This window comes from Acanthopagrus latus, chromosome 24 (assembly GCF_904848185.1).
Source record: "Acanthopagrus latus isolate v.2019 chromosome 24, fAcaLat1.1, whole genome shotgun sequence".
Taxonomy (NCBI): domain Eukaryota; kingdom Metazoa; phylum Chordata; class Actinopteri; order Spariformes; family Sparidae; genus Acanthopagrus; species Acanthopagrus latus.
The window spans coordinates 3,526,748-3,545,004 of record NC_051062.1 but is presented as its reverse complement, the minus strand read 5'-3'; the positions used below and the strand labels follow the sequence as shown (position 1 = coordinate 3,545,004).

General features: G+C 45.3%; 1 protein-coding gene across 4 annotated transcripts in view; it reads left to right on the top strand.

Annotated features, from left to right (window-relative positions):
* raph1b (Ras association (RalGDS/AF-6) and pleckstrin homology domains 1b) overlaps positions 1–18,187 on the top strand; it is a 43,432-nt gene extending 25,245 nt beyond the window's left edge. For 2 of the 4 annotated variants that reach the window (XM_037090647.1, XM_037090648.1), the window contains exons 5-18: positions 156–350; positions 1,051–1,484; positions 2,254–2,325; positions 3,811–3,885; positions 7,780–7,857; positions 9,409–9,568; positions 9,946–10,067; positions 10,402–10,467; positions 10,566–10,709; positions 11,174–11,284; positions 12,092–12,190; positions 12,333–12,453; positions 12,719–12,855; positions 13,583–18,187. In XM_037090647.1, coding sequence (XP_036946542.1) covers positions 156–350; positions 1,051–1,484; positions 2,254–2,325; positions 3,811–3,885; positions 7,780–7,857; positions 9,409–9,568; positions 9,946–10,067; positions 10,402–10,467; positions 10,566–10,709; positions 11,174–11,284; positions 12,092–12,190; positions 12,333–12,453; positions 12,719–12,855; positions 13,583–16,252 — 4,484 coding nt within the window. In that variant the 3' untranslated portion in view covers positions 16,253–18,187. The remainder of the gene's footprint in view (positions 1–155; positions 351–1,050; positions 1,485–2,253; positions 2,326–3,810; positions 3,886–7,779; positions 7,858–9,408; positions 9,569–9,945; positions 10,068–10,401; positions 10,468–10,565; positions 10,710–11,173; positions 11,285–12,091; positions 12,191–12,332; positions 12,454–12,718; positions 12,856–13,582) is intronic. The other 2 variants (XM_037090649.1, XM_037090650.1) reach the window with 2 other exon arrangements.
* The last annotated feature ends 70 nt before the right edge of the window (positions 18,188–18,257 follow it).

Below are 18,257 nucleotides of genomic sequence, written 5' to 3'. Positions count from 1 at the left end.
TGAGACCTCTCTCGTCTCATTGACAGTGGTCCAGATCAGTACGATAACGGCACAGATCCAAAAAAGATCAGAGAAATGAAATCTTTAAACCCCTCCCCCTTTCCCTCTGCCTGCTCTCTGTTCTTCCTCTATGCCTGATCTGTTGCTCCCTACAGAGGCGTTGAACCAGGGCGACACAGTGGACCTGGACGCCCTGATGGCCGACCTGTGCTCCATTGAGCAGGAGCTCAATACCATTTCCAAACCAAGCTCCACATCTCGTGGCCAAAGCAAGGGCCAGCAGCGGGCCCCTGGGGGGCGCAGTGCCAGTACCAAGCACACAGGCACGAGTGGAGGGGGAAGCAGCGGAGGTAATGAATAATGTGCATTTACAATGGTGCTTCGTGTTGTATTTTAACAATAAAACAATTACAGTTCCTAAACATTCATAATAACATCACTGTAAACAAATAAGGCCTTTGTGTCATACTCTGCTTTTTTCCATATAAGCGGTTAATGGTTGGATATGGAATACAGTGAGGAATGCTTTCTGGAATAAAACAGGAAGTTGTCACTCTTCTTCTGGAGTTTCCAGTGGAGGAAGAATGCTGACGGGGAAAAAAAAAATCCCTTCCAACATTCACTAAAGCCAAAGACAAAATAAACACATGCAGGGTAATGATACAGAGGAGGAATGGGGGAGGACGATTAGCAGCATCCTGTTTGCTGCAGCAAAATGTTGTCTTTAGCAGACACGATCGATGGCCATTGCCATGGTGTAATTTGTGAGTGATAACTAAAAGAATTAAATTTATACAACCTAACCTAATGGATTTGTTTAAGCATATTGTATACATTATGAATTCACAAGCAAAGATGGTGCAAGGTCCACTGCTTTGTGAAGCACATGATTGTATGGTGATATTGCTAAATGGGCTCTGGAACTCTTCTTAAAACAATTCTCAGTGTTTTAACACATCGCCCCAATAGTTGGGGGTTTAGAATGTTGACCATCTACTATTCTTTTCTACTTCCATCTGCACTGTGTTTAAACTTTTAACCCCCCAACAGGAAGTGCCAGTAGCAGTACCCGGGCATCCCCAGCCAACACTGTACGAAGCAACAGCAGCAGCGCCCGCCCTGCAGCCTCCAACATCTCCCTGGCTGACATTACCTCTCAGCTGGAGAAGGCCTCCCTGAGCATGGATGAAGCGGCACGTCAGACTTCTTCCTCTTCTTCCACCTCCTCCTCATCTTCCTTCTCCTCCACCACGCTGCGGCGGCCCTCTTCCGGATCGTCCGGTGGGGGAGGACAGCACCGTAGGACAGGCTCAGTGGGCGCAGTCAGCGAGCAGGAAGCTCCTTCCCAGCGGTCCAGTGTAAACTCGGCATGTGCCTCAGCATCCAGCATGGACTCGCTGGACATCGATAAAGTGACGGCGGGCGGAGAGGTGGAGGGCCAGAGCAGCCCGAGCACGCAAGGACAGAACCAGACCAGCACAGAGGTATGACTCTAGAATATACATGGAAAACACACGGAAACACACTCGGGCCAACACGCAGACATGGTATTATCAGCTAATGAGTGTGAGTGTGTGTGTGTGAGTCGCAGTGCGAAAGACTGTGTGCACATGTAATGGTAAGTAAAACATGAATCTGCTGTGCAATATTAACTTTTTGGGAGATTTTCTAAGAAAATCTCAGTAAACCTGAACTGACCTCAGTCTGGCTCTGGTCCTGCATGCTTAACAACAGAGCATGCCATTTGAAAAAAATTGCATGCCTGAAATTTGTTGATGCACAATACCGCCCATGTATTTTGCATTAGATGGTGTATGCAAGAAAACATTGTAATCCTGGATAAGGCTCTTGAATGTGGATTACAATGTTAACATCTACCACTTCTGAATTTCTTTGTTCACTCACCAAGCATCTTGCTTCTCTAACAAAAGCAAAACGTCCTCAAAGGTGAATTTGAGTGTTTTGTTTTGTGAGACAACAAGCTTAACCAGTAAACTGTGTGTAGATATGACAGATATGTGTGTTCAGGTAACTTTTAGGAGAGCTAAAGGCGAGACAAAGAAGAAGTAAAACCAAGAAAGTGAGATATTATTTCAGTTAAGACTGTGGAAGTAGACACTCAAACACAGTATCTTGCATGTCCCCTGTCCCCGCCCTCCCGCATGTGATCATATTATCTGTGTTTGCATCCTTTCCTGTACCTGTGGTCTCTGTCCACACACAACTTGCCTGCACCTCCTGACTTTCCCCCAGCATGTCACACTGCGACGGGCCAGACGGCATCTTAACTTCACCTCACGAGAGGGTGAAATGGATCAGGCCACTGTAAGTGCAAGAGTGTGAGATTGTATGTGTGCACGTATGCATTTTGCACATTTATGGCTGCAGGTTAATCATTTGGAGTGCAATCATGTATTGAGGAAATGTTAATTTTCACCTTTAAACAGAGGGTCTTGGGTCACAAGGCACTGTTCAGACCTGGTATTAACATCTGTCCTGAATGATCCAATTGATCCAGCCACAACTGGTCAGTCAGCAGTTCACAGCTGACTTCAGAACACATCTAGACTTGCATCTCAAGTGACCACTTGATCCGATCTCACGTCCATGCGTCACATGACTTTGCATCTTTAGAAACAAAGGCCACAGTGTTTTTTACACAACAGACAAAAAGTCTTTCCTAACTCAACAACTCATAAAGTTGTGCGTCAGGGGTCTTTCTCAAGGGGTGACAAAAATGTAGCCTATATTGGTCACTAATTGGTACTCTATGTTTAAATAATATAACGATATATAATAATAATCATAATATAATGGTTGTCTTCTTTTATAAATCGAGTGCCAATGGTGAAATCATCTGAAATGGTGTCTTCAAACAGCCGCTAAATGACAACCTCATCTATTGCATTTAATGCCAAACTGACAAGAGTGAATTTGCAGTAGCTGTTACAAAACTTTTTTTGTGTGTGTGTGTTTGTTTTTTTAAGCTTCTCCAGACTCAACAATTCTCAAAATTGCACGAAAATTTATGGTAGTTTGGAGACATTGCAGTTCCTAGTGAACAACTTGGAAAGCCGACAGCGTGTTGCTCAGTCTGCCTGTTGTTGTGGCTTCTTGTTGTTGTTACGCCGGTGACATCAGTTGAGTAGGCGATCCTTTTATGTGGCCGTGGGCACAGTCACCTCCTCACTGCTAAAAGAATGTGGTCTCATGCAGCCCAGACCGCCTCGGATGTGGTCTGGAGTGAATGTACCTCTCGGTGCATTTACGTCTGTACAAAGAGCTTCCCACTTGTGATCAGATCACTCAGGAGGCATTATTATAACAGGTCTGACCAGGGCGTCTGATAATTATAACTGAATTACAGCTGCATTTCAATCGGGGGGGATATCATAATTGAGATGATAACTATAGTGTGCAGCCTTTGGTTTGTGTATAATGCATGCACAGTAAGCATAAAAGTGTGGTTGGTGTGGAGGGGAGACTGCGAGTGTGTTTGTGAAAGTAGCTGTAGACTATAGGTTAGCTGAATGCACAGTATGCTATGTATTACAGTCATGTTTGCTCTGTACATATCGACAGTATTTCTCACAATCATTGCTTTCTTTACCCACAGCTGCAGCTAATGACATCCACAAATTCTGTGCACTCCATTTATGGAAACCTCTCTGCCACGCTTCTTTTATACACAAAAAAATCAAAATATCTGCAATTAATAAGCCTCCAAGAATCATCTGGCACTGACCTTTCTACATTGTGTCTGTTCCTCTGCTCTCCCTTTTTATCCCCCTCTTCTCTCTTCACCCAAAGCACTCCTATCTGGACCGAGAAACCTCGCTCATTCTGAAAAGCATAGCTGGAAAGCCTTCTCACCTCCTGACCAAGGTGACTTCCTCATACACTCGCTTCTTCTTCTTCTTCCTCTTCATCAGATATTGTCATGTCTGTGCACACTGCGCCTCTCTCCTGCTTTGCATGTGTATAAGTGGAAAAATCCATGCTTCAGTGACTGTCAGAAAACATGTGCAGGAAATCAACTTATTGGTTTACTTAATAATAAAATTATTATTTATTCAACTGGAGGAGCTCTCTCACCCTCTCCAACAGGATCAGGCCTATAATGAGAGCTGCATTAGAATTCTTGGAAATTTAGTAATGCACAAATAAAGAGAAATAAATAAGGCGATTTGAGAGAAATTTGCCATGCTGAAAAAAAAAGAATTGTAAAAAGACTGTAACACAGCAGTGTATCAGAATGGATTTTGCCCCTGTATTATTTTTCAACACCCACCCTAGACATACTGTACCACCCATATAGGCTGATTGTTTTAGTTTGATTTGCTTCGGCATTTCTTTTTGACTTACTGGCAGTCTATAACCAATGATTCTCGATTTCATACATTTTTCTCTCTTTCTCTTTGCACTTTGCTTTTGATTTGCACTCTGTCTTCATTTAGAAAGGAAAGGCTTGTGCAGGCAACAGCATCTGATTAAGCAATGGCTTGGTCAAAAGAGACTGAATCTATGAAAGTATTGATCAGTATCATAAATCAAATATATTTGGGTTGTTTAATGGGTGGTTACATAAAACAAAACATTTCCTGAGCTTCACAGATAAACAGTGATGCAGCATTATCTTCAAAAAAACAACTAAACTTGTTTTATCATCCTGCAAAACAACCAAAAAAACATATAATGGCTCCTTACCGCTTGTCTGATGTAATTAATGTCTGTGGAGGTCGTTATTTAACCCCCTCTACTTGTGGTTGAGCTTCTGCATCCGCTTAAGAGCTGTATGGAGCCATTAAATGTCTTTGTTTAGGCTATAAAATCTGACTTTCCATCAGCATGGGTGATGACTAGATGATAATTATTTTTTGAGAGAATTATTCCTTTTTTTAAGGCTGAATATTAATGCATTCACTTTGCTAGTTGATGCATTAAATGTACCTGAATCATTTGGAATGAGAGCCCTCTGTGTTCCAGTGTTTGATATATATGATCAGTCACATCTGTTTCTCCATTATGTGTTAGTTCCTCAACACTTGTTTTTTTTTTTGTTTTTTTGCTGTAAACCTCTTGGCAGCAGTCAGTTTTCCCTGCAAAAGCGCTGGCTGCAGCCTTTGGCTCTCCTGCAAAGCTTATGCTGATCAGATTTTAAAGTTGGCCACTGTTGATTGTGATTTACTGTAGTTGCTGCACAACGCATAGAGTGCTTTCCAAGTTCAATGCAGGAGATCCCAATAGAGGTGGATGATGCAGGTCAGAGTTCTTTAAGTCTTGCTGAGATTTAAAACCAGAGAGCATTTGCTGAATATGAAACAAAGCACAAATGATGCAAGTCGTTGACAGTTTAAGTATGGGTGTGGGAGATTCTGGAGAATGCTTTTGATTACTTTCAGGATTTGAAAAAGTCTCTTTCCAGGTTAAAGACTTCAGTCTTGTGCTATTCATGTGAAAGTAAACTGAAAGATCCCAGTGAGAGATCACTGGCATTAAATTGCAGATTTCCTTCCAATACTCTTTCCGTGATCTCCATTTATTTGAATGTGATAGAAGCCAACACTTCTGGCTGACTCTCACGGTAATATCCACACAATTCATCTGTCCATGGAAATTTTACAGCCAAAATCACTTTCAAGACTGTTGATTTCTGGCATATCGGCTCGTGGTCTGTCTGTGTATGCAGAGAACATTTGAGCATTTTTTTGTTTTGTTTTTTTGTTTTTTTTTAAGGCGGGGGAGAGGATAGATCGCCCGCGGCGTACAGGCTGCAAGGCAGTTTATGTGTTAGTGTTACACTTTTCACCAGAGAATAGGAGCGAGGGAGCCGTGATTGCATGGACTCACAAATTCTCTCCCTCTCCTCGCCCACAAATCAGAATACTGAATGAGCGCAGGATGTTTGGGAACAAGCGAGGAGAGAGAGGGGGAGAGAGAGTGTGGAGAGACATCAAAGGGAGAAGATGCCAAGATTTTTTCTTTTTTTCCAGGCTAGGCAGAAGAGCCTTTTAAAATTGGCTCTGGTGTGGCTGAGTGTGAAAGTGGAAGGGAAAACGCCTGTGGAATAGGAATCAGACTAATGTCTAATAAAAAGCAGGGTGTGTAGGTGTCATGTGGTGAGGAAATAATGGAGGGGAGAGGGGGAGATGTGGAGGGGCCGCGCTGACAATTATGGGGCAGAACCTACAGTGTGACTCAGATTGACTCTGGACTGTAATCTGCCCAGCCCCCGTGACCTCTTCCCCCCCGTCACACACACTCCGCTGACTAAAAGCCTGCCACTATGTGTTGGCCAAACAGAGTGTTGGCTTTATTGTACTAATGTGCATGTGCCCTGGAGCTGGTCATGTGGAAAAGGTAGTCTGGGTCAAAGAGAGGGGAAGGGAGTTCTTGAGATAAGAGGCTTGGGGTTGTTCATGCCCCTCACCCCCTCTACTTCAACACACATGCTTGTGTATACACGCACATGACTTCAAATATTCAGCACCTCAGCTTCTCATTCACCCAAATTCCTGCCTCCGTCCTTGTCACTGTAGTTTAGCTCAGGGGCCAGTGTCGGTCACAGTCTCCCACCTTGTCCTGATTGGACAAAGGAGTAGCAGGGTCTTGCAGTCGGGGCTCGCTGGTTGGCTGACCCCCCTGTTGTACTATTTTCGTGGGGATTATGCTCCATCGATTGGGCATGCTCCCAGACCCCTGCATCTGATGTATAGAGAGAGGGAGGAAGAGAGTGATGGAGAAAGGGGGAGAGTGAGAAGCAGGAAGAGAGGGTGGGATGGTCGAAGGGGGAGGGGCGTCCTCCCCACTGTCTCACTTGGGGGTTTTAGTCAAGTTGTGCTCGTCTCTGGCGCACATGTCTGCGAGTCTGTGAACCGGGGCTGTCACAAAGTCACAGCTAAGTCTCGGCTAGCTTATCTGCTTTTTTTTAAATGCCAGAAGCTCAACGTGAAAGGCGGAGAGCGGACCACTTTTTTTTGTTTTTTAATTTCTGTTTTTGTTTTTTTCTCTTAACATCTTTCCATGTTAAGACGACTGAAAAAGAAGTCATTTTTGTCTTTAACTATGGACGAATCTGGATATTTCCCTCATTTTTGCCCTTGAGATGCGACTATGATCTTCGCAGGAGATTGTTGCATCTTTGAGTGGAGGGCATAGAGGCTCTCTGAACTGATCCCACACTCATCCGCAGCCTCTCGCCCTTCGGGGATCTTCTACTATTGTTTCCCCTCTGCTGTATAGCGAGATCAAAGGAAGCCGCTGCAGCTCCATATGAATCCAATATGGAACCATAGCTGGCAAGTGGAGCGCCATATTTGAGGGAACACCGTAGCGATGTTGCAATAGCAGCGCTTTAGCCATCACGGTGATTATTAGGGATTGATCCGATATTCACGCAAAAGTGATAAAACACACCCACCGCTCACACGTGGAAGCAACCTGCGGAATGGAGGTGATGGCATCTTGTTGGCGGGGGCAGGTAAGCGACCCAAAGCATGGAGCAATTGGATTAGGTTTTGCACATGACACCGTGCACCATCATGCCCGAGGCTTGCGCATTTAAATGGTTGAGACGTCTGCTTACTATTTAATGAAGTTGTGTGTGCATGATGTCTTATTCCTGCCAGCGAGTAATGAAAGACATGCGGGAAGCGGATGAGGCAAGGTTATGAAATCCGAAACGCTTTCTCAGTTGTCAGGGTGTCTGTGTATGTCAGTTGTTTTTTTTTTATTATTGTTTGACAACTATATTAACCATTTTCCTGTCTGTCCATCCAGGAGGAGCAGGCTGCCAAATTGAAGGCAGAGAGGATACGAGTCGCCCTGGAAAAAATCAAAGAGGCACAGGTCAAAAAGGTAGGACAACCTTTGTCGTTTTGTACACGCAGGCTTTCACTCACTGGCTCCGTTTCTCCTTTAAAAGACCATTCTGACTCATTGTAATCGCTGTCTTGTCATATTCACTGCACACTGCATTTCTTTGTGAACTTCATTCACAGCGAGGCGGTGAAGCGCGGAGAAAATAGGTCATTGCAGTGTTTGATTATGTGTGTGTATCTAGTGGGGAGGGAGCGAGAAATCCGAAAGGGAGCGCTGCGAGACAATGCAGACACATCCTAAACAAAACATCTTATTTACCCAGTCCAGCCAAAGGAGCGCAGGATTTTGGTGAACAACCAGGGCGTCTTGCTCCATTGAAAGCCATGACGTGTCCGTTGGGAAGATGGCATGGGACTCCACAGGCAGGCCATTTTTTGCCAGTGTTTCCGCCAGTGAATGAACTGTCTTTGTGAATGAGAGCAGCAGAATGGTGGCCTTTTTAAATGCAGTGAATGGTTGAGACCCAATAGTGTTTCGACAGACAGGGCTCGACTTCACCCTTCCAAGTGAATACAATATGACACGATAAAGAGTGCTGGTACAGCTGGGACATAAAGATCTTTGGACGGCATAGCGTGATGCTGTGATGTGTTAAATTATTAGTTCTGTCTGTGTCAGCAGTCTACACATCCACACATTTTACTGTATTTTTTATTCTTGACATTGAAACAGTTTGATTAGATAAAAGGTTCTAAGTCGTAGCTTTATCAAGCGGTGGGATTACTGGTTTGATTAAACTTTTTTGCTGCCAGATGAGGGGGTTTGTGGGGTCTCTCCTGTGAGAAATGTAGGTCAGACTCCCCATGTCTTAGTCTCACAGCTCCCCCAGCATTCTCATTGGTCCAAGATTCCGTTCAGTAAACTGTACCCACATGCTGATTGGGTGTCAGGCTCCTAGTGGGAGGGCACAAACAGGAGGTCAAGGAATTGAGGGCTTTATTTGGTTTCCCACTAGGACAAGTCTTATGTCGCTGCAATTGTGTGAGGCAAGATTTGGCATGTGTGTGTTCTTACACAGCTTAGTTAAACTTAAACTTTTCCAAGATTATTAGATTTTAGTATTTAGTGTATATGCAACGTTGTGACTGTACTGACCCCTTTAATAGATTAAAGTATTTAAAACAAGACTTACAAGCACACGATCAGATTTCATCCTTCCAGTACTATCAGAATCAGATTGTGGCTTGATTTGAGTTGAACTGTTCATGTAAAACATTGTGCCTTGAAATATGTCCATATAAAATTAACTGATTGCCAAATGTTCCAAGTGCATTGTCCTCCAGAGGCCATTAAGGACTTACATGAGTTTTCGAGGGGTTTGTTCATTTGGGTGTGCTTTCTCCAAGGTGAACATAATCACCCATGTGTCCCCATAGAGTCCTGTTTGATGCTACACTATGCTAAGTGATGTTGTGACACTTTAAGTCTGTGTAAACCAGTTTTATTTATAAAGCAACATTTGATCGGGAGTGCAAATTATGTCCGCATGTAATTTGAAATCTCCTTCCTCTTTTTCCTCGTCCTCAGCTGGTGATCAGGGTCCACATGTCAGACGAGAGCTCCAAGACCATGATGGTGGATGAGCGGCAGACAGTCAGGCAGGTGCTGGACAGCCTGCTGGATAAGTCCCACTGTGGCTACAGCCCTGACTGGTCTCTTGTGGAAACCATCAATGAACTACAGATGGGTAAGGGAGCAGCTGCAGATCGTTTCCACCACACCTGAGTCAAATAAACATTGTTTATGGTTTGCTTTAGTCTGCACCGGTGGCTGATAGATGGCTGATAGATACAGTAGTTGCACAAGGTAGAATGCATAGTAAAGTAAACAATGTGGGTGACAAACATGTAATGTGTTTTCATTATCTGTGATCTCGGTGTCTGTCCGTTGCTTCAGGCTAATTACCAGGCTCACCGTTAAAGGTTCTGCCCCACCCAAATAACAGAACTCCCTGGAGGGAGGAAATTAAGTGCATATTTGCACGTCAGCAAAAAAAAAGTGCATATCTTGCATCTCATCTTCATTACTCCCTCGTCCCTCTCCTTCTCTCTGTCTCTCTCTCAGAGCGTATCTTTGAAGATCATGAGAACTTGGTGGAGAACCTTTTAAACTGGACCCGGGACAGCCACAACAAGCTAATGTTCATCGAACGCATTGAGAAATACGCTCTTTTCAAGAACCCTCAGGTGACTGTCATACACCTCAATACACACATAGACTACAGGTGTTCGAGGATGGATCATCTTCTCAATACCCTCTGTAGCCGTTCTGCATTCAGCATATAAATGCTGAAAGCATATGCTATACACACAAACACATTGTTTATGCATGCTCAGTGCCTGCACAGCCCAGAGAGTGAACAAGGGAGTGTGTTGGAGGGATGGAAGTAGGTCAAAGCTCTAAAGCGAGTAAAGGTGAATAATTTATTTAACATAAGACGAGGTGAGCCACCGATTTTACACTCCCCCCCCCCCCCCCACTCCCTGTCCTGTATTTACTGTTGCTCTCAATCGTCTCCAGAACTATTTGTTGGGGCGGAAAGAGACATCTGAAATGGCTGACAGGAATAAGGAGGCTTTATTAGAGGTAAGATTATGTAAACTACTGACTTCCCTAACAGTAATGCAAGTCAGGACTTGGAAGGTAAACTCTGACATCAATTTCTGTGTGTCTGCGTGTATCAGGAGTGTTTCTGTGGCGGCTCTGTGTCAGTACCGGAGATAGAGGGTGTCCTGTGGCTGAAAGAGGATGGGAAGAAGTCATGGAAGAAACGTTACTTCCTCCTCAGGGCGTCAGGAATCTACTACGTCCCCAAAGGCAAAGCCAAGGTCAGTGAGACTTTAGGCACACTGGTCATGGTACCCAGACAAAATGAAGATGGAGAACAGAAATGTGTGTTGGGGTTATGAGAACCAGATTCACACAGTCTGCTCTGTGGTATTTCCTGTTTAGCGCAGAGTTACTTTGAACACAACAGAAACAGCACGATTTGTTGTGCACATGTGCTCTATTTTTAGCACCATCATCCTCCAAAGTCATTTTCAAACTTTCTGCACGGTCTTCAGTAACACCACATTAGCATTCAGTAGCTGCATTACTTTCTTGCCTTATTTAAATCCTGCAGTCTTGTGTGAGCGAAAAAGTAGGTTGAGTCCTACAATACATTATAGTGCCAGCTCAGGCTGTGAAAAAAGCATTATACAATTAATTTAGATCTGTGTAACCGCCCTCTAAAACATTATAACATATTTAAAGCTCATCAGTCTGTCCTCCTTTGTCTCCCTCCCTGCAGGCATCTAGAGATCTTGTGTGCTTCCTCCAGTTGGACCATGTTAATGTGTATTATGGCCAGGACTACCGCAGCAAATACAAGGCTCCTACCGACTACTGCCTGGCCCTAAAGGTGAAGCACTGTTCCGCTATCTCAGTGGAGAAATGTTGTGTTCTCTGTTCTTAAATCTGTCTGCAAATGTCATGAAAGTGTTTTACACTGCAACAGAGATGTAGCATGTTAACAAGTACACTGACGAATTGTGAATTTTTCTGCTTATGTATGGATTAAGAATTAAGAATAGCGGTGTGCACATGTGAAATCATTGTTATGGTCCCCTGAGACTTACTAGAGCAGACGGACATCCTCAATGCATTTACTGCCATTAGTCTTCCATTAGAAAATGCCTATCTAGATTTTATTGTCTCAGAGAGATCTGTTTTCACAGCTATTACAGCATTATACTGCATGTCACCACTCGCAAATTGCTGAAAAAAACAGCCTTAGAATTGTTTCGGTTGACTGCGATTTATTAAGTGTCATCTCTTTTGTTTAAAGATGCATCAGAGCTAATAAACTTGCAGCCATCTCTATACCATGTGTATGTGCTGCCAGATTGCAGTGCAAGACTGCTGACTTAGTTAGACAGTGAATGGGAAGTGGGTAAATGATTGATCCTTTGGACATTTAACATAAGAACATTATCAGCACAGCTATATAGAATAGAAATAACAAACAGAAAAGCATCTGGCATGGTGTGTAGAAGTAGCTCTAATCATGATTAAGTAACTAAATATGAAACCAGTTAAAGAACCAAAGTTAAAACCAACAGGGATGGATGTTGAACAAATAAAAAAATTCCCCCCTTGCTATCAGAAAAAAAAACAGTGATGTGAGTAATTGGTGGATGGTAATATACATATTACTTATTTTTTTCAGCATCCACAAATCCAAAAGAAGTCACAGTACATCAAGTATCTGTGCTGCGATGATGTCAGGACCCTGCACCAGTGGGTGAACGGAATTCGCATCGCCAAGGTGCGTCTAAACCAGAGTTTCTGCTTTGGTTTGTTTAGTCTGCAAAAATAATTCTCTGACACTTCTAAGACAAATTGTGTTTATTCATTTCTACATTCTATTCTTGTTTTTATTCACTGTGTGTGTATTTTTTTCTGTGTAGTATGGGAAACAACTATATATGAACTACCAGGAGGCCATGAAGAGGACGGAGGCAGCCTACGATTGGTCCTCGCTCTCTACCTCCAGCATCCGATCAGGCTCCAGTTCTGCCAGCATACCTGGTTAGTTCATTGTCTTAAGAATAAGTTTAATGGATTTGATAGACTATCTGATCTTTTATTTCTTAAAACCTCAAGCTCCAAAAACACTAGATCCTATAATTCCCATAATGCAACCCACTAGCATCTTATGTTAGACTTTCCTCAAATAGAAGTATACTACACTTCTGGCGTAATTCAATAACTTATAACTTGACATAAATTATACTTCTACTTCACTAAAAGAAACTACATCTCGCTCAGAAAGTCTTTTTTTATTTGTGTGCAGAGTCCCAGTCAAATCACTCAGGCCATTCCGACAGTGGGGTTGACACAGGCTCGTCTCATGGCCGGTCCCAGAGTGTGGTGAGCTCCATTTTTTCCGAGGCCTGGAAGAGAGGTACCCAGATCGAGGAAAACACCAAGGTATGGCTTTCTTTCAAAGTAGGGCTGTGCAAAATGTCCTTCTTTTACATTAAAAGCTGAGGTTCTCAAATGAAGTTTAGAATGTTTATTCATTTTTGTAACATTAACACCACAAGAAAAATGAAAACCCCTCGAACAAAATCCTCAATTTAGAAAAAAGTCATTCATCATCCGCAATCTTAATGCTTCCAACTGGATTTCCTTGACATCTTTGGTATGAAAGTGATGATATGTCTTGATTGAACACCAAGAGAATGAAGATACATGATATCTTTTATTTATTTTTTCAAACAATCATCCATTCATAGGCTGGTAAGATGACACTGTAGTAGCCATGGGTGTTTATCGCTCCAGCTCTGATCAGCAGTGATGGAAACATGACACTCATGTTGACATGCTAACTCGCCCCTTTCCGTAGGAGCGTAAATAGCTCTCTGTCTGTCTCCGTTCAAGCAGCTGTTGAATATCGATTAGTTGGCGTTAAGTTTGGAAAAGAGAATGAGTTATAAAATTGCTGGTGCTTTCCACTGTCCACAATATGATTTAAACAGAATAATTTGACATGCAAAATTAATAAAATTGGTTTACAATTGTTATGTCAGTGTTGTTGGTGAAGCATGAAGTATTCGGGACAGCCCTATTTTAAAGACAGATTTCCAAAAACCTGTTGCATATTTGTTCCAGAATATGTCATGCACTAAACTAATCTGACACGGTCTCTTTCTAGCATATGAGGATGGAGGCATCCAGATCGGGCACCCTGCCGCATGGCTCTCACAGTCACCGACATCACAGCCAGCATTCAGTTGATCACCCGGCCCTGACGCCCCCTCCCCAGCCTCAGGTGCAGCCGCAGCCTCAGCCTCAGCCCCAGCTCCAGCCGCAGCCTCAGCCTCAGCCCCAGCTCCAGTCGCAGCCTCAGTCGCAACTGCAGCCTCAGTCTCAGCCGCAGCCTCAGCCTCAGCCTCAGCCGTACCAACAGCACCAACCACAGCCTCAGCACCAGTCAACATACCCCCAGACACCAACCCAGCCACAACACCAGTCAACATACCCCCAGACACCAACCCAGCCACAACACCAGCACATGCCTCCTCAGTCTCCTCAGCAGGCCCCGCAGCCTCCACCTCAGCGCCCTCAGCCAACACCACAGTCTCCACAACAGTCACAGACCTGCAACAACTACAGCCATATGCCCCCGCAGCAGCAACAGCTGGCGCCTCCACCCCCACCTCCTCCTCCGCCGCCTCCCCCTCCTCCACCGCCACCAGTTCAGATGGTGTCACACCACTCACCAGCTCCAACCATGTACAAGTACAGCACCATCACCAGGCTGCAGAACCAGAAGGCGTTCCCGGGTGGCAACCACAAGCTTCCCGCTCATCTTCATGCAACAGCTCAGCAAGTTCTCCCCCCAATTCCAACACCACCTGCAGCACAGGTCAAACCAATCAATGTGAATCACATTGCGGCAAGGACTAATGTCCCGCCTCCACCTCCACCTCCTCCTCCCCCTCCACCATCCATGCCAACCCCTGGGTCAGCCATGGCTGTATTGAGGCTGGGACCTCCCAGCCCAGCTTCACTCCCACCTGCCTTCATTCCTCCACCCCCAGCACCTCCACCTGCTCCACAGACCAATGGAGTAGCATTTCCTCCCCCTCCTCCTCCTCCCCCTCCACCCCCCTTTGAACCGGCTCCTATGAGCCAGCCCGTTTACAATAACGGGCTGAAGCAGGCACTGAAGGAAAGGTTTCCTAGCCCCCCACGGGACCTCCTTTCTCCCAACGGAGGCCTTGAGGAGTCTCCACCACCTGCCCCTGCTCCACCACCCCCACCTCCTCCACCCCCACCTCCACCACCGCCACCTCCTCCTCCTCAGCAGTTCCCAGTGCCATCCCAGTTCCCGCCCCCTCCTGCACCGCCACCAGCGCCACCCAAAACTTTTACCCCAGGCTTTGTCCCTCATACTGCTCCTAAACCAGTGTCACCTGTCTCCCCATTCCCCCCTGCCCCACCTCCTGCTGTCCTCGGTGGCCCAGCTCCGCCACCACCTCCACCCCCTCCTCCACCTGCACCCTTCAAGAAGCAGTTCAGCCTCCAGGCAAGCCACACCTCTAGTCATCCACCTCCAACTCTGCCCAAGCAGCACAGCCTGTCAAAGCCGACATCCATCTCCACGGGAGGAGCTTCAACCATGTCCTTGGTGAAACAACTTGCAAGTCAGTTTCCAGGAGCCCCATCCCAAGTAGCCAATAACACAGACAGCCCCAAAGCCCCGCTCTCCCCACCTGCAGTCAAGACCAAACCAAAATGGCAGCCTGGAGGAGGCCAACAGCTGCAGTCTCCAGAGTTCCCTCCTCCTCCACCAGACAGCAATGCTGGCTTCCCAGCTCCTCCTCCTCCTCCTCCTCCTCCTCCGCCACCTCCTCCAGCTCCTGTCACAGGCCCAACTCCGCCTCCTCCTCCCCTCCCTCCTGGAAATCTGGGCTCCCCCACGAGGAGTTCGCCCTCCTTCAATTTAGGAGGCAAGAAACCTCCTCCCACTCCTCAGAGGAACTCCAGTGTAAAGTTCAACGCCTCAGCTTCCTACGAGGAATCCAGGAGAAACTTGCTCAGCAAGTTTGCCCCACAGAAGGGCACCCCTCCCTCCTCCCCATGTCCCACCTCCTCCTCACCTTCCAAAGACCCCTCAACTGGACCCCCTGCTCCCCCAAAACCAGGCAAGCTCAACCTGGCCAACCTTCCCATGGCTCTCCAGGCCAAGGTGAGCCAAGTCAAGCAATCCAGCGGAGACTTCCCCTCCCCACCACCTGATTGCGCCTACTTCCCACCTCCTCCACCAGCCTCTGAGCTCTTCCCCCCTCCTCCACCACCTGGTAGTGATGCCCACAGCGGAGGACCTCCGAGAGTAGCCGTGGTCAACCCACAGCCCCAGGCTCCTCCTCCTCCTCCGCCTGTCTCCCTTGTCAGCAACTCAACATGGGGGAAGAGTTCACTGAAAAAGACTCCTCCACCCACACTCGTGAAGCGCAGTAACACCACCCCAGAGCCCCCTCCACTCTCACCACCTCCACCCACCTCCCCAAAGGGCAGCTCTGGCCAGCCAAATTTCTTGGCAGATCTCAACCGGACACTGAAGCGAAAGTCGGTGGGTCGCCAGGGTTCTCTCAACTCAGCCGGTCTCGCGGGCAAGTTGGACCCTGTGGGGACTATGGACGACATGGCACTGCCTCCACCACCCCCTGAGCTGCTGCTTGACCAAGGAAAGCAAAGCAACGGGGGAAATGGCGGCTATATGTCCGGAAACATCTCAGGCTATGCAACGCTACGAAGAGGACCCCCACCTGCACCACCCAAACGGGGGGACACCACCAAACTTACTGGAGAGTGTTGAACTTGGAGATCTGGACACAGTAAAGATGGACAAATAGACAATGAGTAAATATATGGAAGCAAACATAAGCAAACTCCTGAATTCCATCTGTCCGCTTGGGATCATAATGATAAATGGATGACTGTGTATATACTAAAACCCAAACCAGACCATGATCAATTAGTGTTTGCTAATTATTTTTATCATGCTTGGCATTCTGGGTCTGTGGGGTCTACAATACTGGGACAATTAAGACTGGAGCAGGTAAGTTTAAGGTCACAGAAAAGTTTCTGTGATTGTCTAAACTCTCTGGGAGACATTGTTTTACCCTGTATGGTAAACCTCACCCGTCTGGTACACCAAGCAGATTTAAATAAACATTAATAAGAATTGTGCAAATATTACTGGATCCAGGTCTGAGCCAAACCATGTATCCGCTTCTTTGCCATAAGTTTGTGCCACGTACTGGAGACAAAAAAAAAAAAAAAAAAAAAAAACAAGACAAAAAACACATCAGGATCTTTCTGCTTTGGTACTGCATGGACCTCATGTAAGGACAAGCTGGTGTGTGCATGAGTGAGAAAGAGAGACTGCGTATGCATACATGCATCGTGTGCATGCATGTATGTATGGTTATATGGTGATGAAGTAGTTAGGGAAGGCCTTCGTGGAGCGGGGACGGTTCGGGTTTGCTTTTATATAAAATTATTTAATGATTGATAAATGGAAGGATTTTTTTACAAGTCTGTCTTTTAACAGCTGGTCAACAAAGTCTACAGAGGAACACAACGTTAGGGCACAATGGAATGTATAGGGTAAGGCATATTTGGAAAAAAAAATACAGGAATCACACACATGAAGGCAATGATTCAGTAATAAAAAATAAAAAAAAAAGATTTAATAAAAAAAACATTAAAATCTCAAACTTTTCTAGACTGTTTCACCACTATGAGGAAGCCTTACTCCCAAAGTCTTGCACAGAGGTCAAAGCAGAAAGGAGATTTCTTCCAAAGGTTCAGCGGAGTCTGGACTGTGCAACTGGAAATAAAATCCACTTTTTATTTAATGGACGTCTGTAAATGAAGAGGGGAGGGGCCTGTGATGGTGTATCTTCGTGGACTGTGTGAGTTTCCCCGTGCGTTGGCTTGATTTTTGGACCTTATCCTTCAGTTTGTGTCTGTACAGTCGCAGCTGCTACTCCGTTAAATGTCAGTCGCCCCCCCCGCCGCCTTCTTTAAGTCACACGGTGTTACAAATCAGGAAGTAGAATGTACAGATTGGATTCAGTCATGTGAAGTATACCCAGTTTGAAAAAGATACATTTGTCTGGTTAATGTACAGAGCATCATGTAGTCGATAACAGAAATCATCTGACTGGCATTAGACTGAATGTTTTCAACTTTGTGTGTCTGTTCTATGTTGTTTCTTTAAGGTGCCATTACTGCTTCAACTGAGGTGCACAGAGTGGATCATGAAGGGTTTTAACTTCTAGCAGCAATGCCTTAATTTTTAGGGTGCTAGTGCTGTCCTTCAAGGAAACTCGATCTCAACACGTCCCTGTGTGCCAGGATGACATATCATTACTATTTCAGATTGGTTCTTAATTGGTTTATCGTGTGGAAATGTGTTGTGAAAATGGTTTACACGACCATTATAATCCACAGGTTCATTGAGCTTATCATGAAGCTGGTTTTGGTCGTTTGCACACGAGCCAAGTTTAACATGCTGTTCTTTTGTCCTACTCCACTACGGTGGTGCGATCGCCACCATCTCTTATAACTGAATATCATTGTCCTTAACAGGATGTTTGCTACAGTACAGTATGTAAGTTATTGATGTGCTGATGTGAACATGTGGGAGGGGGGGCAGGTGAAATGAAGAAAAGTGGTTGCAGATGAGTAAATGTGTCCTCTTGCATTTAAACTGAAAAATCACAATATAAATGTTCAAACCAGACCTCGATCCGTCTCAGAGTCCTCATTTGTTCAAGTGATTTGGGTGAGGCATAGCTGGGAAGATCTGTGTA